Source organism: Rhododendron vialii, chromosome 13a (assembly GCF_030253575.1).
Source record: "Rhododendron vialii isolate Sample 1 chromosome 13a, ASM3025357v1".
In the NCBI taxonomy this organism is placed as follows: domain Eukaryota; kingdom Viridiplantae; phylum Streptophyta; class Magnoliopsida; order Ericales; family Ericaceae; genus Rhododendron; species Rhododendron vialii.
The window spans coordinates 22,654,449-22,680,607 of NC_080569.1; the positions used below are offsets into that span (position 1 = coordinate 22,654,449).

A 26,159-nucleotide genomic window follows, 5' to 3' on the forward strand; every position below is an offset into this window, starting at 1 on the left:
TGTTCCATGCCTTCATCCAAAAGACATGTTCCATGCCGTCATTTTTAAGACTTTAGATTAAGAGGAGATGCTTCATTCTTAATATCTCTACATTACTAATTTCAAATCAAAATTTAATGCAAAGATAGTTATGCAAAGTCGCAACAGTCAACTAACCTGCTGATCTCAAAAGAGGTACCCGTAAGACATAAACAAACCAAGCAGACCGCACTGGACAATATGGAATACCAACTGGAATAAGCTCAACCTGCTTTCCTGTTGACCTGCAGTAATGGAAACCGAAAACGAAACAACACGGATATATGAATTTTGAAAACATGGATACCGGTAATCAAGAATGATAAAACTTGCATCAATGCCACCTTATTACATAAGACAGTAACGTTCATACTATGTTGAGAGTACGAAGTCAATACCATGAAAAGTGAACAATAATTACACCAACCAGTGTTTTCCCGGCCACCTGTATACAACGAGTAAAAAATATGTAGAAACCAACCATGTAATTGCCTCTAACAGAAACTATAATAGCATGGGGCATTGCCAAAATACAGACAGCAATCAGGGTAGCAACAACACTGCAGAAAGCAGTGTCATGGTAGCAGCAGGCAAAATTTGCTTCTTAGCTTTGACGATGATGAACGGCATGGTATTTCACTGAAAAGAACGGTGATATTTCATGATTCCTGCTTAGTATGGAGCGTTGACGGGATAACTGATCTGTGCAAAATCCACATCAAAGTAATAGCATTTTGATCTGGTTGTTTATGGTCTGGTTCCTTGGTGCCACAAAACATGTAGTAAATGCACATCAATCTGCTCGCATGTCGTCCTGTTTGTTCCCGTGGTCTGATTCCATGGAATCCTCAGGTCTTGGGGCTGAAACCTTGGATCTCATAATATGCTTGCACATCCTGTAATGCAGTTCATATACCGCATCAGAGTTGTGGAGAAAAGAGTAAAAATAGATAAATTGAACAAAGACATGAGAAGAGCTCAGCCACAACCAGGCTTTATAGACCATGTGCTCGTGTGTATGTGTTTTTTGAGAAGTAATGTGCATGTATACACAGAACAATAGCAAAGGCAACACGCAGTTTCTACTATACGAGATATATGCCAAGTGGATTCTTGAAATAGCATGGGGCATTGCCCAAATACAGCAGAAGCAGGATTATCAATCTGCAGAGTGCGCATAAATTCTACCACACACACACCCGAACTATCTATTTGTACTAGACACCAAAAAAAAATTCCCCCCAGTTATTACCCCTGAATGGCTGTTTGAGCGGAGTATATGGGGTATTGACCTAACATTTGGCAATACAGTCCTTACTCCTTAGACTCAAACTCGCAACCTAGAGGTTTGTAGGCCGAACTAGACCACTGGACCAGCGGTCACCCCAGAAACAATCAGTTCATAGATACAAGAACTCATCAGGGAAGCAGTTCTGAACAACTAAGCAATTCAATCCAGGAGGTGGTTTAGCTGTGCAGCTGTACAGTAGTTAGAAAAGGCAGCTGATCACCTGTGCCTTGTGAAGAAATTGACAAAGAGAATATGAATAATCAAAAGTCCATTTTTAGAGTCAAACCATTAGGGGTCATGGAGCATGCTGATCTTTAATCCTTTCACTGCATTTTAAAAAGGACAAGGAAATATGATTTTATTAAGGAATATAAGAACCATACGCGTCAAGAGCATCCCCTTTTCTTTTGATTTCACTTGACCATAGTATTGGATCAGTATTTTTAGGCAACGAATCCTGCTGCTGGGTTTTCTCTCGCAGCCACTGTTCTGCTTTATTGCACTCGCTAATAACCTACAAAGAAGAGAAATCAAAATAATACCCCCAATCAGATGGTCACCCACAACAAATCACTATCGTCATCACAAGTTGATTAGTAGTATTATCTATCACAAGAAAAGAAGCATACTGCATCCCTCTCGGTAGCTGGAAGTGATCCTACAGCCATCCGATACTCCACAATGCGATTTAATAGACCTCTTGTTGCTTCTACTCGGGACTCTTCATCTTTATACCGATTTTCAATGGGATCCACCAACTAGTAAAAAGCAGAGATATTGAGCACAGTACGAGGGGAAAGTGGAAAACAAAGGGGAAAGCAACAGGGGAAACTATGCAAACAAAAAGCACCTTTTTTAGATCCTCTAGTTTCTCAGTATAAACCTTTTCAGATTCATCATCTCCATCCTCATAGAGCCACTCTTCTGTCTGTAGCAGATTCCTAGAAATCCCTTCCTTCTCTAATTCAGAGGCAAAGCTCCGGTACGTATTCAAGAGCTGTATGTATACTTTTGTTATTTTCACATTCAAACATATTTTATATTGGACAAGTTGATATCTCACATCGAACAGATAACAAAGACGAGTCAATTAGAGGCGAAAATGCCAGTGCATGAAGATGCTGACAAAAGATGACAATGAAAATGGGCAAAAGGACCGAACTTCCACACCATAACAATGGGACAACCATGTATAAATGCATTCAAGAAATAGTAATAGGAATGCAATAAGCGAATTAGCAAACTTCGAAACAGTTAAAGGAGTCCCCGAGATTTTGCTATAGAAGATAATAGCCCCATGTTTTCCAGAACATGGAGTGCTTGGAAACATGGGGTGCTCGCTGGAAGATACTCGATGCAGGACAAAGTCGCGGGCTTTCATTGCTCACAAAGTTGAAAAGAAATGGTATTTCTCAGTGATACAGTTTTTCTCTAACCAAAAAGTCGGTTAATGAGACATCCTATTTTTGAAGCTCCGTTTCTTCATATTAACAATTCAAACGGAACATCTGTACTTTACCCAATATGGTTATAGAAAGGATGCATAGATCCGTATAATTTATTGATGTGTTTGCAAACTTTTGAAGGCAGAGATATCCCATCTAATGCTTCAAACAAAAGCCACACATTAACCGACAAGGAAAGGTTCATGGAATCGACTCAACCATTCTGGTCCACTTTGTCTCTTGCCATTACACTTGTGTACACTAAGTGCAGACCAAACACTAATATTAAGTTCCTAAATGACATTTTGAGGGTTTTTAACAAAGGTTTTGGGTGAGCCAATTAATTCCGATGGGTTTCAGTATATGAATTTGCAAGTCAGGCTTTTTTTTCAACCCAAAGCGATTTGTAAGTCAAGTACCTGGCTGTTGAACATATGGAGAATTCATAAGAACTGACACATCGACACTTTCAGGAAATACCTTATTGCGTGTCTCGTAGACATAAGACTCCAGCAAGTTTTTCTTATCTTTAGTTTGCTCAACCTTTATGTCCTGCCGGACCAACTGAAGTTCTTTCTCTTGAGCTTGTGAGAGTTCTTCCTTTGTCATTCCACCATACACATTCTCTGTAACTGGTAGATCTTGTCTCCTTATGGCCTTGCCCATTTTCGTTTCATCAGCAGCCTGCACAGGAATTGAATCATTATACTGACATCCCTACAAACAACAACAAAATGTGAGTACATTATTAACCCGAAACTTTAATAGCTTGCTTTGACTTAAATTTGCTGGACTTATAGATACCAAAAGAGCTGATACAACTGCCCACAAGAAGTAATGAAGCAACTCTAGAATGGTGCTCCCTTTTTGGTCTTCTATGAGGTAAATGAACACTCAGACATGTGTGTGGAAAAATAACATTTGGGCAGTGGCTTTTTCATGGTACTGTGTTCACCCCATCAAGGCGTTTTTGCTTATTGACACAATCTTTGAAGTAAAAGCTTAAAGCTAGTTTGCTTATTATTATTTTTTTTTTACAAGAAGCTAGTTTGCTTTGTAGCTTGGAAAACACTTCGAGGGATCTACACATGTGTTGAGCGCATCTGAAAAACATTCTCCAAAACTTGGATACACGTCAACACGCGTCAAATCAAATCTAATCATTTTAGAATAACAACGATCTCAATTATGACTTGGACCCTCTTCATTTTCACATCTATCTCATTTTTCTTAGAAGTACAAATGATTGATCCTGTTCAAAAAATAAGTACTAATGATCCATCTAATTCATGGTGGGGACCATGGGGTGGATTTCTGAAAAAGGAAACAATAATGATGTAAAATTCAAACAGATAGATGCTTTAATAATGCATTGTCAAAGATAAGCCATGAAGAATTTGTTATAGGCCCGCCCACCATGTCTCCGTTTTCTGTGCAACATGGATTATTGGATTCTAATTACAAGAAAACATTTCTAATTCCATCAGTTCAAAATGGAAAGACAAAAAAGAAGAAAATGAAAGGAAGAATGAGTCAGAGACAGTAACCCAGATGCAAACTAGAACATCGACAAACGTAGGATAGCTAATCTAAACGGAACTCACAGCAGAATGAGAATCTTCAACATCATTTGCTACTTCAGAAGATGTGTGATTGTCAATCTCCATCTTATCTGAAGTTACATGAGCACTACCCCTTGAATCATACCTGTGATTTTCTATCAGCTGAAATGCAATTATAGAAATGCACCACAAATAAGTTTCGGCAAAAAGATTAAGATCTTACCCAGTTTCACATAATCAAAAGATGAAGAAGAACACTTACCCTAGCTGACTCTACAGTTACTATACCGTGGAGATTTAGTTGAACCTTAACTTTAATCTTCAGTGTTTCTGGGTGGGAGACTTGGAATGGACCAATCTAGAGAAACAAATTATAATCAGCCTAGTTTTGTAGCAGAAGGAAAAATCCAAAAGGACAACATAAGTGTGCATAAAATACGTTCGAGGTTCCATACAAATGAACATGTCAATAAAAACTAGGACTGAACAAGAATAATTGCAGTTAAAGTGGGGAAAACAAAGATATAAACACCAAGTCTGTGTTAACAGAATTATTAGGAGATGAACATGAAAGGGAACGACATAATGACTACTAGGGTCACAAACTCCCTTTCCTACAGATGAGTGATGCCTATCGGAATGTATAAAGAGCCCAAAGAATTCCGATCATCACAATTTTCACTACTACCCTCTTGAACATTTCGCAGAATAAGCATTCTTTAAGTAGAGGTACTTCCCATGAAAAAAAAAAGAAAAAAAGTAGAGGTACTTCCACAAGACCAGGAGAAAATATCATACGGCTAATAATTAGTACCAGCAGAAATTGCCAGGATGAGTTTTTAAATGATCACCATTACTGATACTTTCGAGCTGCAAAAGCTTACACATTTGCCTTCATCAAAGTTGTGCACATAACAAGATATCCTAGCATTCAATAATTCCATCCTTGTATTTCCAAAGGCAGTAGACATATACATATTCATATCAGATTGACTTAGTCCTCCCGTACTTTAGCTTGTACCACCTATTGCCGACTGGAGATAATGAATGAAAAGTGGAACCCACAGTTCCAAGCTTAAAAACTCCAGACTTAAAATTAATTTTCTCAAGAAGTAATCACAAGTTCACATAAGTAAATCCAGATAAATTTCTAACGGATTACACATATTTAGCAAAAAATGAGTTGTTAAGAAACAATAGTTGTTACCATAAAACTGCTGATTTTAGGCGACGTGCCGGGAGGCAATTCATTCAGATCAGCGTAGAAGGCTTCTAAATGAAATGTGCTATGTCTATGCAATGTAAGAATCTTAAGGCTTGGAAATGGATGTCCACTTGGAAACAGCACACCATTTGACCGGGTGCTGATTGGACCTTCATTTGATAAAAATCCTATCGAAAAAGGAAGCGCGTCTTGAACCTGCAGATGAGAAGATATGCAAACATTAGAGTGTTAACAATGAGAAGCAACATATATTACTAATACATACAAGCGCACAGCAGAATGCATGTTGCTTTCTCATTAAGATGCGTGCAGCCAGTGACAATGAAGCATAAATAAAAATATACCCACAGAAATCATAAACTGATAAGAGTTTGATTTTTCTCAAGTAAAGACTTGTTAGCGTTTGTCCCACATTGGTTAATTGTCACCTCCAAAACTAGTACACGAGCCTGGGCGGCCTCTCCCCTCATTACCAATTAGTTTTGAGTTGGATTCTTTAGCGTGGTATCATAGCTAGGCTTTCGGATTCTTTTGGACAAGACTCTTTTGATTGATTTCCCCGTTGTTTGTGCCTAAATGCACCTTGTTTCTTTATGATCCCCATGTTATGGATCATTTGTTTATCTCTCCACGTGCGAGTCAGGGGGCACACATGCGGGGTTGGGGGGGGGGGGGGGTGGGGGGGGGGGGGTGGGTGGGTTTGGTTGAGTTTATCCCACATTGGTTACTATCACCTCCAAAACTAGTATAGGAGCTTAGGCAGTCTCTCCATTCATTGCCAATTAGTTTTGAGTACGATGCTTTAACAAGGAGTGTTTGCCTTTCCTGAAGAGATTGGCACCTTCATTTTGGACAGATAATCTCTAGATCTCATATGAGACCAAATGAGCTAGCATATAATGGCTAAAGAAGAACCCCGTTCCTACTTCTTTTGACTTGTACGAATCCGCTAAGAACGCCAAAGGGATAAAGGACTCGTCATAGCCTTTCCCTAAAAGAGAAACAAAATTTAAGAAGATCAGCGGTGACCGTAAGGGGAGTTCAGATAGACATTACAATGACACCTGTGTTAGATCTTTATCTGGAACTTGTAGCAATCCGTTATCCCCAGAAGTACCAAGTACTACTATGTGTGCTGTTGCATCGACTAGTGTGTGTGGCTCTGACACCAATTCTGAGGAATATGAACAGACCTGATACCTTTAACTAATAAATAACACTAGTGTGAATAATTTGAAGAAAACTACGCTCTTGTAAAGAAGCAGGGTTGATTGTACAGACACGTTAATCATATAAAGAAAGAAGATGGGTAACTATAGAAAGGGCTGACAAGAATGCAGGTGCTCAACCAAATGATTGAGTACCCTCCGCTTTCAATTATACAGGGGATAATCTTATCATGTCAACTAATTCTACTAACCTCATGGTGGGTAGGCAGCGGTCCTGTTTTCTTTTTCCTGTAGCCTAATAGATTTTACCGTGTTGTTTTCCTTGTGCCTTTTATCTTATAGTAGGGGATACAGTTTTGCCTTTGTTCGAATTCACTTGTCATCTCGTATGTGTGCACCATTTGAACACCCCGACTGCCCTTTAGAGTTCAATAGTTAAAATCAACCGAACGATTCATAGGCAGTGCTAGTAATATGCATAACCTGTCCAAAAAATACTGGACAAAAGAAAGAAATACGATGCCATAACAAGGGAATCTTTCCGATTGGGTTGGCTACAAGAATGGTCTCCATTCGCTTAGAGCTATAATGCGCATAATGATTATTTGGATTCATGTTCATAAAGGATCTTATGGCAATATTAACATGCTAGCTGTCAGGCTAAGTAAAAAATTTGACCCCGTTCGTTTAAGGGTTTTGGATTTTGGATTCTAATCATTATCCTATTTCTCTCCAATCGTTATCCCTATTTCCAATTATTACTTTATTTCTCTCTACACTCATTACCTATAAATCCAAATCCTGACTCTTTATGAGTATGACAAAGCATATGTTTTCAAGCCAAAAAATACAACAGAAATTAGCCTATCTGACAGCATAATGGCAACTTCAAATTGCTAGTTACAGCATGGGAAGCTTTACATTAACCAACAAAAAAAAAACTAACTTGGAAGAAACAGGTTAAGCATGAAGGAACGTCGTGTCCCTATGAAACATTTTCCAAATGGAACCATACAAACTGTAGAATACCTACCGAAGAAACATAAACTAATTAACCAAACTTTGGGATACAGAATCAACACAATAACATCATTCCTGCCAGAAACCAAAAACAGCCCGAAAAAAACCATGCAATTGTCGAAAGACTCGAAACTATTTGCCAAAGAGTTAACAGCTGTACAAAGACACAAACCTCATACTCTCTAACACGAAATACAGGGCTAAGCATTGCGCATTGAAGAGCGCAACCACGAGCCACACATTCGCTTGCATTGACTGTCCGGCTTGGTTCTCTTCCAAAAAGAGAAGCCAAAACTCGTGCAATAGATGGTATCCGAGACCCAGATCCAACAAGCTCAACAACATGAATTTTGTCCACAGTCAGACCAGAGTCCTCCAAAGCCTTGCGACAAGGGATGCGTATCCTCTCCAATAAGTCAGATGATAATTTCTCAAAATCCTCCCTCTTAATGAAACCCTTGACATCTTTCTCATCCATCAAGCACTCTATGGTAAGTGGCGCCTCTGGATTTGCACTCAAGACTTTCTTCAATTTCTCACATGCCTGCCTCAGCCTTATAGAAGCCCTGGTGTTTGAATAAACATCGATATTGTACTTTTCTGTGAATTGTGATGCGAAATATCTGAACAAAACCTCATCGAAGTCTCTTCCCCCCAAGTTACTATCAAAAGCATGCGACAGTATCTTCATATGTCCAGGTTCAAATGATGCAACAGCAACTTGTGTATCGCACTGACCAATGTCAACAAAAACAACATGACTTGGGCCTGACTTGGGGAAATCAGTCTTGTAAATACCATAACCCAGAGCCGTAGCAGTACAGTCATGCATCAATCTCAATGGCTTCAACCCTGCAATTTCTGCAGCATGCAAAAAATCACGCCTTTGCAAGTCTGTGAAGTAACATGGTATCCCAATCACACAATCAGAAACAGCTGCTTCCAGATTCTTTTCAGCGATCTGCTTTAAATGGGCCAACAGCATTGCCAGAATCTGAACCGGGGTAAATGTATGTGTTTCGCCCAAGTACTGCAAATGAATCAATATGCCACCATCTGGACCTTCAGAAGTCTGAAATGGGAACGACCTTAGGTCTTGCTGAACACTCGGATCCCTGAATTTCCTACCAATTATCCTCTTCACCTGAGAAATCGTCGATTTAGGGTTCATGGTCGCAGAGGCAGCTCCCGCCGCACCCAAGAACCTCTGTTTCTCGCCAAACGACACAACAGCCGGGGTTTCCCGGTTCGACTCATCGTTCAACAAGACATCAATCCCTCTTTGCTTCACAACCCCAATTACGCAATTCTCATTTCCGATGTCGAATCCCACCACACTCATTTTCTCCTAACCCAGCTGATTACCAACCTGCAAAAGCTGAAACATATATAAAATTTTTACGACAATAAAAAAGAAGACACCTAAAGTTTTGCTCAATTATCAGCTCATTATATTAGACAATACTTATATGCATAGGTTCCAGCAATCACCCAAAGCATTTTATCAAAATCCAACGAGGATATACTAGGCAAGCGTAGGTTTCACCAATTATAGCAATGTGAGATAACAATATACAGAGGTAAATGATTTGGACGAAGATATGTTAGGTTATGGCTAAATAAAAGAGTAAAATTACGACAATATTATGGTCGCAGATAGCGAGAGAAGGCAGCGTGCGTACCTTGTTAGAGAGAGACGAACCCTAGAATGGAGGAGATGGGGGATGTATGAGAGAGAAATCTCTCCAAATTCCCTGCGAAGTGATGGCGGACAATCTCCGAAGAATGTGCGTGTGCAACAAGGAGGACTATTAGAAATAGGAAGAGAACGAAAAGAAATAGGAAGAGGAAACGAAGGTACAGAAACGATGCCGATTTGGTCGGCTTAAAGGATGTCTTGAAGGTTGTTTTGTTTGCAGAGTAATCATTTTAAGCGCACAGCCGTGAATAGTTGTTCACAGAGTCAATTGCGATCATTCAAAAATATTCTGGACGGTTCTAATGTTAATGAAATTTTTCTAAAAGAGAGTTAAACTCTTTTCCTCGGGACCGTCTGGAACGCTTTTGGACAGTCGCGCGATCTGTTGCTGCTGTAAAAAAAAAAAAAAAAAAAAAACTTGTTCAAGCTGAGCCGTGAATAATTTTCTCTCGTTTGACAAATTCTTCACTTTTGACTATTTTTTTGCGTACTTTAAATTAGGTCCTAAAAGAAGACTCATTAGTGGAGTAGTAATCCTAGTAGTAGTTTTCATTTTGACTTGAGTTTTTCACTTACCGTATCTGTATGATTCTACTATGATTTATCTAAATTATGGAGTATTCGTAGCATAGACATATTGAATATAAAATGGCCAAATATATTGCTTTTCCGAATAAGTTTAGATTGATTTTGGAAGATACTAAACGAGGTTTTGTCCAATAATTGATAGATAGAATATTCTAGTACATTAAAAAGATAAGTGCATAATGATGAGAGAGACGGATTAAAAATTTGAACTGAAAAAAGTATAGTATTAAAAAAAATAGATGATTGGCCTACAAACCGCATAAGATGAAGTATAACGTTTGAAAGTCCTCCATCTATGAGTTTTTTCATTTTTAGTTTGGACAGAAACTTGGCTTGTTTGATTATCGAGAAATCAAGGAGTATTCACTTTTTTCGTTAATCCAACGATTCGAGTACCTAAAAAAAATTTAGAGTATAAATTGTAGTAATAGAAAAAGCAGAGTAAATTACATCAATATCCCCTGAGGTTTCTAACTAAATCACTCCCCTAACTAAATCACTCTCCTTCTTGCGGCCCGTTTGGATGGAGGATATGATTTTGAGTGGATATAGAAGGAGGGTGAATTTGAAGGTGGATATGGAATGAGAGGTGATATGTAAGAAATGTGGGCCCACCTCATAAGAAGGGTGGATTTGTAATCCAGTATTTGGATGATTTTTTGAAAATGGGATGTGAAAGGTGGATATAAAGAGATAAGAGCATCTCCAGCCTTGACTTATTTTAAGACTCAAATTTAAAAATAGGGCAAAAATCACAAAAATCTCTCTCTAATCTTTGACTCAAACCCTTTCCCATTTTGGGTTTTACCCATTTTTTTCTCCAAATCTGAGACAATTTTTGCCTTGACCCATTTCTCCAACGGCTAGTTAGAGAGAGAGAGAAAGAGGGAGATATGTAAAATTTAGGTTTGATGGTTGGAGATGTGTCTACCCAAAATGGATTTTTACCCAAAATTTGACTCAAATTTGAGGAAAAATATGGGTGAAGGCTGGAGATGCTTATCAAATGACTTAATTGCCCCTAATTTACTATTTTAATGGAAAATTAGGTTAATTTCATTAAAATTAGAAAAAATACATATTTATTGTTAATTGTGAGATAAAATGAATTTATTTTATCTTACAAATATTTAATCATATTATTGATTAGATAAAATATTATTTTCCAAAAGGTAATCCAAAAAAAAGAAACCAATTAACCTCACTTTTTCCCCCACTGAAAACATTGTGCAATTAGAACAAAGCAAAACCCATTTTCAGTCCACTACTGTTCATATTCTCCGGTTGCTCTCTCTCTCTCTCTCTCTCTCTCTCTCTCTCTCTCCGATCTAAACTGCGGCTCCTCTTCCTCCTCTGGTTCCCCTCATCACCGACTTCGACCTCGCCTCCCTCGACATCACCCCCCTCTCTCCTCCATGGCCGCCGTCGACTTCTTGAGGGGCTGGAGTTCGGAAATGGAGGGAAGAGAAAAGACAAGGGCAGTTGAGTAATTCCACCACCCTGCATAACCAACGACATGGGTAACCCCTATTGTTACATATCCACCCACGGGGTGGATTACAAATCCGGAGGCTCCAAATCGGGGCCAAATCCGGCTGCCATTTTTTTGCAGCCAAAGACAGGAGATAGAAGAGGGAGGGATTGCAACTCCGGGTGCGAGCCAAATCCGGGTGCAAATCCCCCAGCCAAACAGGCTGTTGAGGTACTAGAAATTGGAGTGACAACCCTTGGCAGAGGTTTTTGGAATACTGTTACTCCCTATAGGCATTGGGGTCGATGACCAACTCGTTATACATGTACTGTATTACTTAAAGCCACTCCTCATTTTTTTGCACAATAAATATATTCTTTTAATTTCCGGACATGCAACGTCTCAAATTTCGATGACATTAATTAATTAACCCATTTCTCAAAAAAAATTCCTTTACAATAACAATAATAAATTTTTTATTATTGAGTACAATTAGGGCTGTTTACGGGGCCAGGTCTATACGGGGTTAGGTCGGGTTTGACCCTAGTTGACATATGGTCGGATTTGTTGTGGCATGGCCCAAAATCGATTGAAATAGGGTTTGATTTTGACCAAGATTAGAATTGGGTTGGTGGGTCAGATCGGGTCGGGTTCGCGAGTTGGAATAGACCGTCATTGGGCCAAAATCTTTGCTAATATTGGTTAACTTGATCCAATTTATGGGCCAAGTTCACAAATTGGATTTCGATTTCATGAGTGTAGATTTAATTATCTTCTTTTTCTTTTCTCTCTTTTTGTGATTAGGGTTGGAAGATTGGGTTGTTGTTTTTTTAGAATTCATATAAAAGAAGTCATGGATGAGGTTGACTAAGGCTCCGTTCCAGAACACCTTCTTAAAAAATAAGTACTTATTTTATATTTTCAAACTAAAAAATAGTGTAAATAAAAAATAACTTTTTTTTGCACCGTATAAAAAATCTCATCGAGATCTTTCAAATAAGATCCATATTTAGGCCCCGTTCCGGAACGTAAAATAAGTCCTTATTTTTTAAGAAGGCAATTTCAAGCTAAAAAATAATGGGTTTATTGAAATCTAAAAATATATAATACGGATCTTATTTATGATGCAAAAAAATTTGAAAATTTATTTTTCATTTACATTATTTTTGAGTTTGAAAATGTAAAATAAACTGCTTATTTTTTAAGAAGGTTTCTGGAACGGAACCTAAGATGAAGGGTTGGATGTGTGTAGAACCAACACATTTGTGAGTATCTACCTAATAAAACACAAGGGTGTGGGCCTCCACACAAGACAAGTTAATCCAATGGTTGAGATTGATTTGATCCAAGGGTTAATGTGTGCTCTCCAACTCTCTTAAGAAAACACTCACACTCTTACAAATATATTACAAAAATGCCATCGGTTCTTTTTATCCATTGTTTATAATACAAAAATGCCCGCACCTATGGCACTACATGAATGAGTGCGTAGTGCCGTAGGCACGGACAAACACTAATGAGTGTATAAATAGACATGGTTCTAGCATTTTTGAAAAACAAAATACAAAAACTAGAGAAATGAGACTCCCAAACAACTCGGGATGTATGCTGACATTGTTGTAAAGTTAGAAGTCAGCACTCAGCAGGATTTGAACGGAAACAAAATACAATTAAGGGGACTAGTTTGTTACACTGATCCAAATCTAGGTTTCTTTTTTAATTGTCACAACCTGTTCCCAATTTTCCATTTCGATCAGGATCAGAAGCAGCCCAAAATCTTGAAATCGAACAGGTACGAACCTTCTCTCCCTCCCTCCCTCGTCGTCGCCCTCTCTCTCTCTCTCTCTCTCTCTCTCTCTCTCTCTCTCTCTCTCTCTCTGTTTTCTGCTCGCATTTTGTTATGTTATGGGTAAATTAGATCCTTAAACATAGTAATACGGCTGGGGTCTAGTAAAATAAACACTTCCTCCTGGAGTATTGGGATGTCCGATCCACACACCAGGGGTCAATCAATTCGATGCCTGAACACCCTACCCTTATGGGGGCCCTTTCTTTTTTAGCATTTTCTTGGGGCCTCAAGCAATGCCTTTATGCTTATTGCTCTGAATGAATTCTCCGTTTTGTAACTTGATTTGCCTTGGCATTGGCTTCTGTGCTTTACCCTTTACTGGGTGTGTTCAATAAATTCAGTACGTTGGTATAGTTGGGGCTAGATTTGTCCAAAATACTAGTTTCTAATTAGCTCTCGTACAGAGAGGTTTTATGCATAATGAGCTTTGTTTTTTTTAGAATATTATTCTGCGTAGATGGATAAGGATCGAATTGATGCGAATTTAAGTGAAGTTGCGGTAATTGGAGCCGACACATAAGCGGTAGCTAGAGGTGTTGCAGTCATTGGATTTTTTAAATTTACAACCCTTATCCGTGATATATACCTAGGTCATAGCTTGTCACGAGAGACTGAGAGAGGAGAATTATATAAATAGAGTTTTGTATGCTAGTAATAAGCACTGTTTAGGCCAGATATGGCTGAGTCCTTTGGAATTTTCATAGCTTTGCGAGACTTTCAATCAAACATGATTCTTCCAACCCACTTTTCACATTTCTATGAGAGAGCAAGTGATGATTTCCTTTCATATGGTTGGACTGGGACATAATGTGAGATTCTGGGTGATTGGTTCACGACTTCCCGCTTTCAGCGATCGATGGAAACAATTCACTTTTTTTTTTTTCCTGATTGTTTTGACTGCAATACTGCAGTTGTATGCAGTGCTTGTTAGACTACCAGGTGGTTCTAGCCCTCAAAAGTACTAAATAATTGAAGATTTTCTCATCGGTTTGGTTTAAGTTTGAAGAACATATATTAAGAGTTGACTTCTTTGGGTTAGTTTTGAAGGATTTACTATTTTCTTTGGTTTCGTAGTTCGTACACCTTAGCTGTCACAGCACTCATGAAACCTTTACGTGCTTATTGGCCTTAATGCTTTTGTTAGGTTTGGAATTCATTGACTGGATGTAAGATAGGGATATAGAATTTTCATTGTGTGGTTGGATTTTTCTGTTAACGAGCTTTTACGGGATGGTAAATGTACTACTTTGTGTTTTTTGAATGTGGAGGTTAAAAGTGCTTGAAAGTTCTATTGCTGACTTACTATTGTAGGTGAGTTCATATCCTTTACTAGAAAATTACTTTGCTACCCAAATGATGGAAAAGTTTTGTTCTGGAATTTTTTTTCCAAGCGTCGACCAAGTACCGGAAAATAAAAATAAAAAGTTTGTTGTCTGCGAAACACTTTACATGGAAAATATTATATGTTGTAAAATGTTTTACGTCGAGACAAGCAGAGCCTAGAACTCATGGGACTTGCAAATCCATGAAGATGCGAATTAAAGAGAGGGCATACTACAAGATAATGTATATTAGCTTGCACGCTATCTTATTAGTTACCCCTGTCCCATTTACCGCATTTCCCTCTCACCTATCTCAAAGCCCTAATCTAGTAATCTTTGAAATTTGCATCTTCTATGCATCAACATGATTTCCAATAAATCAAGGGTAACTTTTAATCTCTCCCTGTTTGTATGTGTGTGTGTGTTAAAATCAATCAAGCTAAAAGACCTGTATTCGTTTATGTTCTCTCTTTATGCTTGTGGATGAGGTTTGTGTTGTGTTGTATATCGAAAGGTGTTAAATGCGAAGATCCTAAGGTGGGCATTGTTATGTTTTTTCAATCTTTATGGCTTCCCTATAAATATATGTTATGTGCAAAAGATTTATCGCGAGTTGCTCAATATTTCTTTCTCAAAATTTGTTTGTTTGTCGCTGTTTTATGTTACTGTTTCTGTAATCTCTATCTCGCTTGCAGATAGAGGGAGAGTGATGGCATCTGGATGGGGGATAACAGGAAACAAAGGGAGGTGCTATGATTTCTGGATGGACTTCAGCGAGTGCATGTCTCGTTGCAGGGAACCCAAGGACTGCTCTCTTCTCAGAGAAGACTATCTCGAGTGTCTCCACCACTCCAAAGAGGTCATTTCCATCCCCCAACTCCTTGTCTTTTTCACTCCCTTAAGCCCATCTTCTTTGATTGTTTTGTTGGTTAGTGGTAACCAATATCAAGGTCATACTCAAGGACTTAAAATAAGCCGAAACTACTGCTACAATGACGTAGAAGTTTTGTTAAATTTATCTGATATTATTGTCAAACTCCCTCTGTCATATCTCATACCCTACCAATTTCCAGTAGACCGAGACATTAATTTTGCACTTAGAAATGACATCTAGCAAATCCTCTTTCTTAATTTCATTGCCCATCTAACTATCATAGTTGTTTCACTACAAAAAAGAGCAAATATATTTCATCCCATTCCTATGAACAACCAAACGTAGAAAAACGAATCATCATTCAAATATTATTCCGTTCCATTTTTTGGGGTTCCCATTCATTGCATTCCATTTCGTTTGAATGTTGATACCATTGAACCAAACATAGACTAAAAGATTTGGTATTGGGGGGAAGAGAATTGTAATACAAAACCTTTTGGGGTTGTCAAAAGTAAAAATGGGTGTGCCCTTAAAAGCTCCCATAAATGTGATTCCAAAACTACCCTTAACTAGTATGATTACCTCGTGTCACCCAACAATAAGTCGGCTGTGCCAACCGAGAGGAATAAGAAAGAGAAACAAAGCTTGGGAGGAGTATGTATGTGGGGATAATGGGAAACAATGGGAGGTCCTATTATTTATGGATGGACTTAAGCGAGTGCATGTCTGGGCATGGAACCCAAGGACTGTTTCTCCACCACTCCAAAGGGTTATCTTCATCCCCCAATTCCTTTTATTTTTTTCACTTCGTTAATTCAAGCTTCTTCGATTTGTTTCATTTCGTTGGTAACCAATTTCAAGATCGCTCTCTCAAGTACTTGAAATAAACAAGAATACTGTGGCAGAGATCCACTTTGGAGTTTGAATGTTTGATTAGCCACTGTTCTTTGTGTTTGAGCACCGTTAATCCTATTCCGAATCTGTTCTACATCAAATGACTCAAATTTTGTCTTGAGCATCTTGAAGGCTGAAGGCCAAGAGAAAATTGTGCTGAAAATGACTTCTGGGAAAGAGCTTACGCTTAACAACGTGCTGCATGTGCCAGAGATCCGCTTTGGAGTTTGATTAGCGCACTACATGCATCTCTTCCATCTTCCGATCTATATTTTCAGCTTGGTTAGTCGATGTTTGCTTCCTCCTTAGCCAGGATAGAGTTTTGCTTTAGGATTTTTGGGTATTATAAAAAGACGAGTATGTTGGAAATCCTGTCTATTTTGAAATTTTACTTGTCTTCTTCAACTTCCCCCTAGCTTTCACGGGCGTTTGGTTGGGCTCCAAGGGACCTCTGTGCCTTGGGGCGCCTTGGGAATTTTAGACAATGCGGCATGAACATTTCTAACCCTTTTGATAGGCCCTATAACCTTTCCTCCACCAATTTAAATCGCAATCTCATGAAATTTCCATTACCCTGGCTACCATGAATCCTTGAAATCAACTTACACAATGGTCTTTATGCTTTCTTAGCCATGGCCCACTGAGAGCTTTCCTCCTACTGGAGCGCATTTATCCCTGTGTGCTACCTATGCCATACTCATTTCCAAGTCGGAATCATGCTTGTAGTGTAAACTTATCATTCTGAGTCTCTATCTACCTGATTTCACTAGAATTTTAGTTGCTAAGATATCATGTCTTGACGTATCATCTGAGAAATGGGTTCACTGTCGATAAGCTCTTTATTCAGATATACATTTTTTTACCAACCTTTTAACCATTCAACTAGGAACTAGGAATTGGTTTCGCGAGACCAATCAGCACTCGATACTTGAAATTCTAGTAAAAATTTCCTCCTCTTCCCTCCTTGCATGAAGGTGATGTTTTGCTATTTAGCCAAAGGCCATATAAAGATGCTACATTGATAAAGATGCTACACATATAAAGGTGATTATCGTTAGAGCCTCCATTTTTATTAATCTTGGGATAGTCAGGTGTCCTTATCTTATTGTAGCAGAGGTCTGGTATGAAATAACTGCAGAAATTTTGGCCTGGTGGGGATATGGAATTATGGAACTACCTCGGGACACATGACTTGAGCTCCACCCTGTCTGGTATAGTGTAACCAGAAGGAAAAAGAGATATTGGTGGTTCCTTTTGTATATGTGTTAAGAGTATCTCAGTTGTGCTCACTGTGTTGCAAGGCGAGTGAAATAGGGGCACTTTTGACTTTTGGACTTACTTGGATAAATAGTTGTGATGCTTTGATGTGGTATTCGAACAATCTCTGTGGTGTGGTTATCCATAGGATTTTCATGTTTCATTGTTACTATTTGTGGTTTCATTCTGCTTTTTAAGAGATTGGATATAGTTCAATCCAAAGTATGCATGTGAACTTGAAAACGGAATGTGGTGATTATGTGAGATATGCATCAATCTCCCATTATCTCCGCAATGCTTTATTGATTTCGTTAGGCCTGTGTGGAATTTGTTTTGCAGTTCCAACGTAGGAATCGAATTTACAAGGAGGAGCAGCGTCAACTGAGAGCAGCTGCGCGAAAGGGCAAGGAAGGTGGAAATGTAGATGGTCATAGTCATTAAAACAGTTGTGATTGAACGTTGTTTAAGATTTCAAGAATAAGAATCCACAACTCAGTTGTATTCTGCTGCATTCTTCACATGCCTGTATTTTGCTCTTAAACAGGATTCATTTGCTATCTGCAAAAACTGCAAGGAAAGTTTGCATTTCCTTGCATGTGGACATCAATGGTATGCGATGCTATAATAGGTGAGGTATTGATTTTACCATGTTAACCAAATTTTTCTTTTTTTAATTGTTGATGCAATGGTGAACCTTTTTACCTTGTTTTGCTTCCTATTCAAGCTCATCAGTTGTTTCGTTTTCCGAGATATCAATCCTCAAACTACTGTATCATTGTCTAACTATCTCCCGCTTCTCCTGCGATTTTCTCGTCAGAAATAACCACTTATCTCAAGGAAATTTCGTAATTCTGCAAAGAGCACGTACTCGTGAAGAGAAATTTTCATTCAAGTTAGCTGATACATAACAACCACAAGGGAAAACTAAAGCAGCATTTGGAAAATGGGAACCTAATGGAACCATGGAAAGTTATCGGTGAGATGACAAATCCCAGATTCTAAAGCGGCTGGTCTATCAATTCCTCAACGGCCAGAACCCATGTAACCAATGATGGACAACAAATTAACATAGTGATTAGCAACTTTGACAGAGCTTTCCTGTTTGGCCCATAGTCTACTCATGACTATGAACCATCCCATTGCAACTGGCCCTGATGAAGAATGAAAGACTACCCATATATCATGAGAATGATCTCCACTTCATTTGATCAAATGGACGACAATTAATTCAACGATGAGATACTTTAGACAAAAGGATCAGCTCCTCGAAACGTTCATTTAGTAGATGATCGAATGAATTAGGTTTATTATCAACCATCAGGAGCTGCAAAACTATGTACTCCAATCACTTGTGTCGGACCGCTTTTCCACCATCTCTCCTCAAACCAATTTGTGTTAGCGAGAGCTCTCCTCAAACCAATTTGTGTTAGCGAGAGCTTCAATTAAGTCTTTTATGACATTTGACGTTGCACCCGCAGGTCTATTTTTAGAGCGGTCGCAGAGGGTGGTATTATGTAACCAAATCCATGGAGGCACTCCGGACCCTAACAACTTGTGCTAGCAGAAATGCATGACATGTAAGGTCAATGTTATCACTTCTATTTTTTGTGACAATAATGATTTCATTATGTGGTCATCGATATTAGATGAATCCATCATTTCACTTAATACATTTGCTTAGGCGTCTGTATAACGAACAATTCATCTCAATCAGAGTCCAGAATCTGTAGGACGACAAACATGATTTTGGACAATAAAACGTTCATTTCCCCGAAGTCAAAATCGGGTTATTTATGGACTCTTGGTCAACCTAATTCTGTTTTGCAAAAACATGATTTGTTCAGTTGGCTCCATAATGAAAGGTTCATATCGATGAACACAATATCAGTCGTGCCTGAAGTAAGCCTCGTCCATTAATTGATTACTTCTCTAAAAATAGAAAGAAAAAAAAAACGCGTAACCTGGTTGTCAACTTCCCTTAATAGGAGTAACACAATACAATGCGTCCATTTTTTTCACCCCCCATCTCTTTCATGTGTGTTAGTTAAAAATTGAAAACATTCCCGGAAAAGCAAATTCCAGGAAACTTTGACTCTTGAGTTCCCATCCCACGTTTGGTGTCAATTTCCATAAAACCCAAAGAAACATAAATAAAAACTGTCCTCACCAATGTCGCGATCGAAGGAGGTAACCAGAGATTCTCTGTTCTCCAATTGATTTCCTCAGCGCTCTCTTTTTGGTACGCGAGTTCTTCAATTATACGTTAAATTTGAAGTATTTTTAAAATATACTTGCATTACATATGTTTAGCTTGATGTATTATATGTATCATTTGTACATGCAGACGTAAGGTGTGTGTTACTGATCCCAAATTTATCTGGGTTTCAACATGAATGATTGGCATTCAAGGATGAATCTCTAGATGTATATATGCATGTATATCCTATATATGGCATGCATTAATTTGTTTGTTTTACCATATGATGTGAGTTATGTTCGGTCTAGGAGAAAGATGCAGGAAAATGAGAGAAATTAAGGTAGAGTTTGGTTCTCTGGAACAATTCTGTGGAGTCCTAAATTGGTGGATGACGATTCCATTTGCATTATGTTCTCTTCCAATGGTCGGAAAAAGCATTTCAAGAGATTGCCCAATATATTCCTGCATTCATTCCAATAACCAAGAACTACTTTGCCTAGAATTGAACTTTGAGTTTTTGTTTTTTTTTTACCATTCAGCTCTTGTTGAGTTCACACTAAATTTCTGTGGATCATGTGGTTTTTACTTGTCAATTCATGAATGACCCTTTTTTCCTCCCGCATGTCTCAAATAATTTTACTCTATCCAAGCCTCAGGTAGCCTTCAAGGGAACGAAAGTACGAACCATTGACCCACCTAATACGGCTCAAACACGTGACCTCCTAAAAAAAGAAGCCATAGACTTGGGTTATCAATGATGTCATCTCGGAATTGAGATTAAAGTTATCTCACAATTTGCGACGAAGTCTCACAATTTCTTCTGAGTTATGGTCTTTTGAGACCTAGCTTGTAGCTCCATGAAGCTTCCTATTCCGGTCTCCACACACTATCTCGTATCTGTGTATGTTGTCCGGTTAGCTGTTTCGCCTCCATTTATGAAAGGAAACATCATTTGTTTTTCCACAGATACCTGCCATTGCACAACTCAAAACTCAACACTCAACAGTTTGAAATCTCCTTTTCTAGTTTGTGTCAATTAAGTTGAAAACATTTTTCTGTTTTCTGCTACCGGCATTGCTATAGGAAACAGTAATCGTTATGGTTCTCAGAAACATTCAGTAATATGAGTTGAAATGTACGTAAAAATATTACTGTCCAGCTCTTAAGGTTCATCCTTGAGTCCCGTTCTTGCATTTATCCCTCTGAAATGTTTAAGTGGAGGTTTCGTCATTACTTCTCAATATTCACCAGTCCTCCTGATCCTTTTGTGACCAGGAACCATTTATACAAGCTACGACATTTTAACGACGGTTGCAGAGGAAAGATTGATTTCAAGAAAAGAAGTGTGGAGGTTGGTATGATGAGTAAATTTGTGGAAACGAGCGAACAGAAAAAGCGCGCAAGAACTTTCATCCCCATGATAGAATATCCACCAAAGCGGAGGCCTGGTCGTCCACGCAAGGAAGAACATTTTGGCCAAATCTTAAACAGTGTATCGCCTCAACCTCCCCCATCTCACGGTCTAAAAAGCAGCCAATATTTTGCGGTGGATCCAAGTGATGATATCGCCAATGAAATGGTGGGCCAGGTAGTTACCGGTATCATTGAGGGTTCTTTTGAAGCCGGATATTTCATTTCTGTAAGGGCTACCAGAACCGGGATCCTTCTAAGGGGTGTGGTGTTTCAGCCGGGGCTATTTACTCCCGTTACTGCAGCAAACGACATCGCTCCACATGTTAGGATGTACAAAAGAAGAGACTTTCCCATCCCAGACTTGAATCCGCAACCTGAGAACAACAATAACCAAATTACAAGGGATTCAGTTCTTCTGGGAGATACTTTTCCGAGAACTGCGACCGGAACTCTTGTGGTAGGAAGAAGTACTAACCCAAGGCGGAACTTTAAGCTTGGGCTCGAGAAGGAATCTACATCGCCTCAGTTGAAGTCAAGTTCCGTATTTCCCCTTCCTAAGTTATCACACACCTTCGCTAAGGTACCTACGAGTACCGACTCCTTGCAAAACAAGAACATACGTGCTCCAGCGGAAAACAAAGACATGTTGCAACAGAAACTTGACTTTTCCCATCAGTTGCGCTCTAGTACTATACCGCCTACTAGTAACTTGCAAAAGGATGGCTCTGGAGCTTCCACGGGAGGAAGAAACATGACATTTCCACTTCCGCGATTTCCCATGTGGGGAAAAGAAACGTCACAGAAAAACTCAAAGTCTGCACTTGACAACAAACCCGTGTCTCAGTCGAAGTCAGATACCACATTTCCACTTCGAACTGAGATGCTGAGAGGAAACAACTTGTCGCGGAGAAATTCTGATTCAGGACTCCAGAAAGAATCTAGTTCCAAGTCACAATTAGATGCCCCATTTCCATTTCCCAGGAGATTTGCCACTGTCACATTACCTCTGGCTGAGAGCTTGTCGAAGAAAAGTGCTAGTGTTTCCGTGGGAGGAAAAGATATCCCACAACACTTGAAGCTTTCACTGGACGACAGAACCGTACCTAAGTTGAAGTCAGGTACGCCATTTGCCTCTGAGAAAGTACCCATGAATGATAACTTGCCAAAGAATAATTTAGCTTCTTCCTCCGTAGAGAAAGAAAACCCACACCAGAACTCCAAGTTCTTTGCGCTTGCAAAGCCAGATAAGTTTGCTCTTGGTAAACAATCTGCCTCAGTTATTGTGCTTCCGATTGAGAAAATTAAAGAAGGAAAGATAACAGGACAACAGATTTATGGGTTTGGACTAGGGGACGTATCTACTCTTCGGTTGGAGTCCAGCAACAGAATTTCTTTACGGAATAGCATAGAAGGGAAGAAAACAGGACAACAAAATTATGGGTTTGGACTAGGGGACGTATCTACACCTCGGTTGGACAGCAACAGAATTTCCATACGGAACAGCATAGAAGGGAATAAAACGGGACATCAAAATTATGGGTTTGGACTAGGGGATGTATCTACACCTCGGTTGGACAGCAACAGAATTTCCATACAGAATGGCATAGAGGGGAAGAAAACGGGACAACAAAATCATGGGTTTGGACTAGGGGACGTATCTACTCCTCGGTTGGACAGCAACAGAATTTCCATACAGAATATCATAGAAGGGAAGAAAACGGGACAACAAAATTACGGGTTTGGACTAGGGGACATAACTACTCCTCGGTTGGACAGCAACAGAATTTCCATACAGAATAGCATGGAAGGGAATTATAAAACGGGACAACAAAATCATGGGTTTGGACTAGGGGACGTAAGTACTCCTCGGTTGGACAAAAACATAATTTCCAAACAGAATGGCATAGAAGGGAAAAAAGACATGGTACGTGGTATAGCATCTGAACTGACTCTTGGGATCTTTCCTGAAAATCTTGCTTCCTCGAAAAATGATACACCACACGAGTTGTCGTGGTATGAGTTTCATGGAAATCGGAAACCTGTAACCGACGCGGCTGACAACACTGTTGGGGTTTCACAATCTATGCCAAAGCAACCAGTAAACATGATGGAAGGAATCACAACATCTGATTCTGGGCTTAAGAAGACTGGAGGAAGTTTTCAGCTATTTCCTTAGACCAATCAATCATTAAAGCACGAAAATTATAATTCATCTCAATACAGTGTTTGGATCAAGGTTTAGGTATGGGAAGGAAATCTCTAAAAGGAAAGGTTGAAGGGTCTAACATGCTGCAAGCCCTCGGATTGTTTAATTTTCCCTTCCTACCAAAATCCTACATCCAAACACAGCCTTTAAGGTGAAATCTGAAGTCCGTAGAATCATGTGGATTCTTGAAGAAGGCATTCCACCTCCTACAGATAAAGAAAAGGTGCCATTTCACCAAAACAATTTCATAGCAAAAGACTGACAAAGACTGTACAAAGAGTTCAGGAAAACAAGAAATAGTGGATTTCACATCAGCAGTTTTGTATCAGAAATATGTCATGCAACTTCAAACCCTTGCATGAGCAATTTGTCATGCAACTTCAAACCCTTGAACTTGCACTCTCTCTCTCTCTCTCTCTCTCTCTCTCTCTCTCTCTCTCTCATCCATCAAAGACTTGCGTCGAATGCCAAAACACTGCAAAAGACAATTTGTGCATATCGCAATGTGGGACCTGTGGAACCCACCATGAGTCCCACAAAGATAGGGCTACTCAAAAAATTTAGTGAACCGTGAAACCGTTCCGGAACAAATCGATCCGTGCCTTCTGAATTTTGTTCTTGGATTAATGGTCCGAACATGGATTGAAAAATTAGAAAACCGTGATTCGCAATTCAATCCACGAATTTTCATTTTCAAACCGTAGATTAACCAAACTATGAGATATTTACTATGCATAAATACTATATATATATATATATATATATATGTTAATATATATCTATATATATAAATAGTTTTCGGTACTGTTAATTTTTTTTTTTACCAATTAGTACTTTTACCTTAATAATGGGATATAGGAGTAGTTGCTATTACCGTGGCTTGCAGTTTGATGAAAGATCTTCTTTCTGTTTATTTGTTATTCCACTTTGATTTTTTATTTTTTTTTGGTTTTATGTAATGAAATGTAATGATGTCTAGAAAGTACAAAGAAGAAATTAAATAGCTATTCTGTTTTGTAAACTTATTTAGATGTCCATCCTACTATGTTTGAATACTTAAGTCGATATCCTGAAATTTAAATAATACATAAAACACTCTCAATCATGACAAATACAATAATACATAAAACACCCTCAATCATGACAAATACAGAAATTATGGCAAAATCATCTATAATCATGGCAAAATCATCCGAGATATAAAACTAATATAAAAAGTTAGTTTAAGGTCTTAAAATTCTTTACTATATAGGTGAAGAAATTCGGGATGTAAAACTACCAAATTTCTTCACCTATATGGTAAAGAATTTTAGGACTTTACATCCCGAATTTCTTCACTTATATAGTAAAGAATTTTAGGACCTTAAACTAACTTTTTATGCTAGTTTTACATTCTGAATTTTTTTACTTATATAGTAAAGAATTTTAAGATCTTAAACAAACTTTTTAGTTAGTTTTACATCCCGCATGATTTTGTTGTGATTTCGGATAATTTTGTCTTGATTGCCACTGTGCAGACCAAATTAAATAAAGGATATTGACTCTGTCATGTTAACAAAGTCAATATCCCTTATTTAATTTGGTCTGCTCATTGGCTCTATTAAAATGTAAAAAGTTATTAAGGGCTAAATGAGTATTATTTAAAATTCCGGATGAAAACACAAGTTTTCAAACCTAAAAGATTAAGACTTAAGCATCAAGGTAGGATAGAACCCCTATTTAAGTTCCTGGTATAAACGAGTTTGATGTTTGGTTTGGTTGAGTGGATATCTAGTGAATACATTATATGCCAACTTCAATTTTGGTTGTTTATGTAACGTAATCTGTGGATAAAATCATAACCGATCAGCGAGTCACGAATTGGATTGGAATCGGATAGCAGGACTTTTGATCCAGTCACGGATTTCATTTTGTAAAAACCGTGACTAGCGATTTGGTCCTCGGATTCCTAGGAATGCAATCCGATCCAGACCGCAAGCAGCGACAAAAACGATCCAAGTCGTTCATTAATTTTTTTTAAAAAAAATTCTAGGGTCATCGTGAAAAATTAACTCAATCCGGTATCTATAGGTGCTCGATCCAATCATCTAATTTTTCATTCTTATTTTAAGATCCTATTAGCTGAATGATAAGTTAAAATAATTGGATTGAACACCTATAGGTATCGGATTGAGCTGACTTTTTTGAAGGCCCTCAAAAAAATATCTTAAATTTAATGAACGACTCAGATCGTTTGTGTAAAACCCACGGTGGGCTCCACATCGTGATTTGTGCACAAACAATCTGTGTCAACCGACTTTATGTATGTGTATTGATACAAATAGATTTGACCCTATGCAAGAATTTTTTATATATTCGGTATATAAATTATATTCAATCAACATAATTTTAACACGCGTTCAACAAAATTTTAAAAGGTTTTATAATCTTAATGAGACCTAGTATGTAAACACAACATTGCTTTGGCTTTAATAATAGGAATCTTTGAAAGTGGACCATGAAATTGGTTATCAAAATTAATCGGAGTATGCGTAAGCTTGCGCGAATACCAGAATTACGTTATATAAACAAGTTGAACCCGAGGAAACCCACATTGAACCCGAGGAAAACCCACAAACTGTCTTGAACCTTCTATTCTTAGTGGAGCTCTTTCAGATTC

The 26,159-nt window shown here is 38.5% G+C and overlaps 3 protein-coding genes across 7 annotated transcripts; 2 read left to right on the top strand and 1 right to left on the bottom strand.

Annotated features, from left to right (window-relative positions):
• Nucleotides 1-301: 301 nt before the first annotated feature.
• LOC131313398 (heat shock 70 kDa protein 16) lies at nucleotides 302-9,624 on the bottom strand. Of its 2 annotated transcripts, none has more exons than XM_058341686.1 (10): nucleotides 9,413-9,624; nucleotides 7,903-9,099; nucleotides 5,524-5,736; nucleotides 4,579-4,674; nucleotides 4,359-4,478; nucleotides 3,235-3,438; nucleotides 2,160-2,306; nucleotides 1,939-2,067; nucleotides 1,693-1,823; nucleotides 302-914 (listed from the first exon to the last, which is right to left on the bottom strand). In XM_058341686.1, exons 2-10 carry the CDS (start codon nucleotides 9,070-9,072, stop codon nucleotides 812-814), a joined length of 2,313 nt encoding a protein of 770 aa, XP_058197669.1. In that variant the 5' UTR covers nucleotides 9,073-9,099; nucleotides 9,413-9,624; the 3' UTR covers nucleotides 302-811. The 2 variants fall into 2 exon arrangements, with proteins under 2 accessions (XP_058197669.1, XP_058197668.1); XM_058341685.1 differs by having other exon boundaries at nucleotides 7,903-9,108.
• A 3,422-nt stretch (nucleotides 9,625-13,046) lies between these two features.
• On the top strand, nucleotides 13,047-18,338 carry LOC131313430 (NADH dehydrogenase [ubiquinone] iron-sulfur protein 5-B). 3 transcript variants are annotated; one of them, XM_058341730.1, is made up of 4 exons: nucleotides 13,124-13,280; nucleotides 15,355-15,518; nucleotides 16,560-16,709; nucleotides 18,024-18,225. In XM_058341730.1, exons 2-3 carry the CDS (start codon nucleotides 15,369-15,371, stop codon nucleotides 16,656-16,658), a joined length of 249 nt encoding a protein of 82 aa, XP_058197713.1. In that variant the 5' UTR covers nucleotides 13,124-13,280; nucleotides 15,355-15,368; the 3' UTR covers nucleotides 16,659-16,709; nucleotides 18,024-18,225. The 3 variants fall into 3 exon arrangements, with proteins under 3 accessions (XP_058197712.1, XP_058197713.1, XP_058197714.1); XM_058341731.1 differs by having other exon boundaries at nucleotides 18,000-18,187; XM_058341729.1 differs by lacking the exon at nucleotides 16,560-16,709 and having other exon boundaries at nucleotides 13,047-13,280; nucleotides 18,024-18,338.
• A 1,346-nt stretch (nucleotides 18,339-19,684) lies between these two features.
• Nucleotides 19,685-23,894, top strand: LOC131313431 (uncharacterized). 2 transcript variants are annotated; one of them, XM_058341733.1, is made up of 3 exons: nucleotides 19,685-19,923; nucleotides 21,157-22,412; nucleotides 22,488-23,894. In XM_058341733.1, exons 2-3 carry the CDS (start codon nucleotides 21,239-21,241, stop codon nucleotides 23,468-23,470), a joined length of 2,157 nt encoding a protein of 718 aa, XP_058197716.1. In that variant the 5' UTR covers nucleotides 19,685-19,923; nucleotides 21,157-21,238; the 3' UTR covers nucleotides 23,471-23,894. The 2 variants fall into 2 exon arrangements, with proteins under 2 accessions (XP_058197716.1, XP_058197715.1); XM_058341732.1 differs by having other exon boundaries at nucleotides 21,157-23,893.
• Nucleotides 23,895-26,159: the final 2,265 nt, after the last annotated feature.

Coding starts and splice junctions, on each gene's coding strand:
- LOC131313398 (XM_058341686.1), bottom strand. CDS start 9,072: ATGAGTGTGGTGGGATTCGACATCGGAAATGAGAATTGCGTAATTGGG. Junction 4,675..5,523: donor CTAAAATCAGCAGTTTTATG/GTAACAACTATT, acceptor TTGTTTCTCTAG/ATTGGTCCATTCCAAGTCTC. Junction 2,068..2,159: donor AACTAGAGGATCTAAAAAAG/GTGCTTTTTGTT, acceptor GCTTTTTACTAG/TTGGTGGATCCCATTGAAAA.
- LOC131313430 (XM_058341729.1), top strand. CDS start 15,369: ATGGCATCTGGATGGGGGATAACAGGAAACAAAGGGAGGTGCTATGAT. Junction 15,519..18,023: donor GTCTCCACCACTCCAAAGAG/GTCATTTCCATC, acceptor TTTGTTTTGCAG/TTCCAACGTAGGAATCGAAT.
- LOC131313431 (XM_058341732.1), top strand. CDS start 21,239: ATGATGAGTAAATTTGTGGAAACGAGCGAACAGAAAAAGCGCGCAAGA.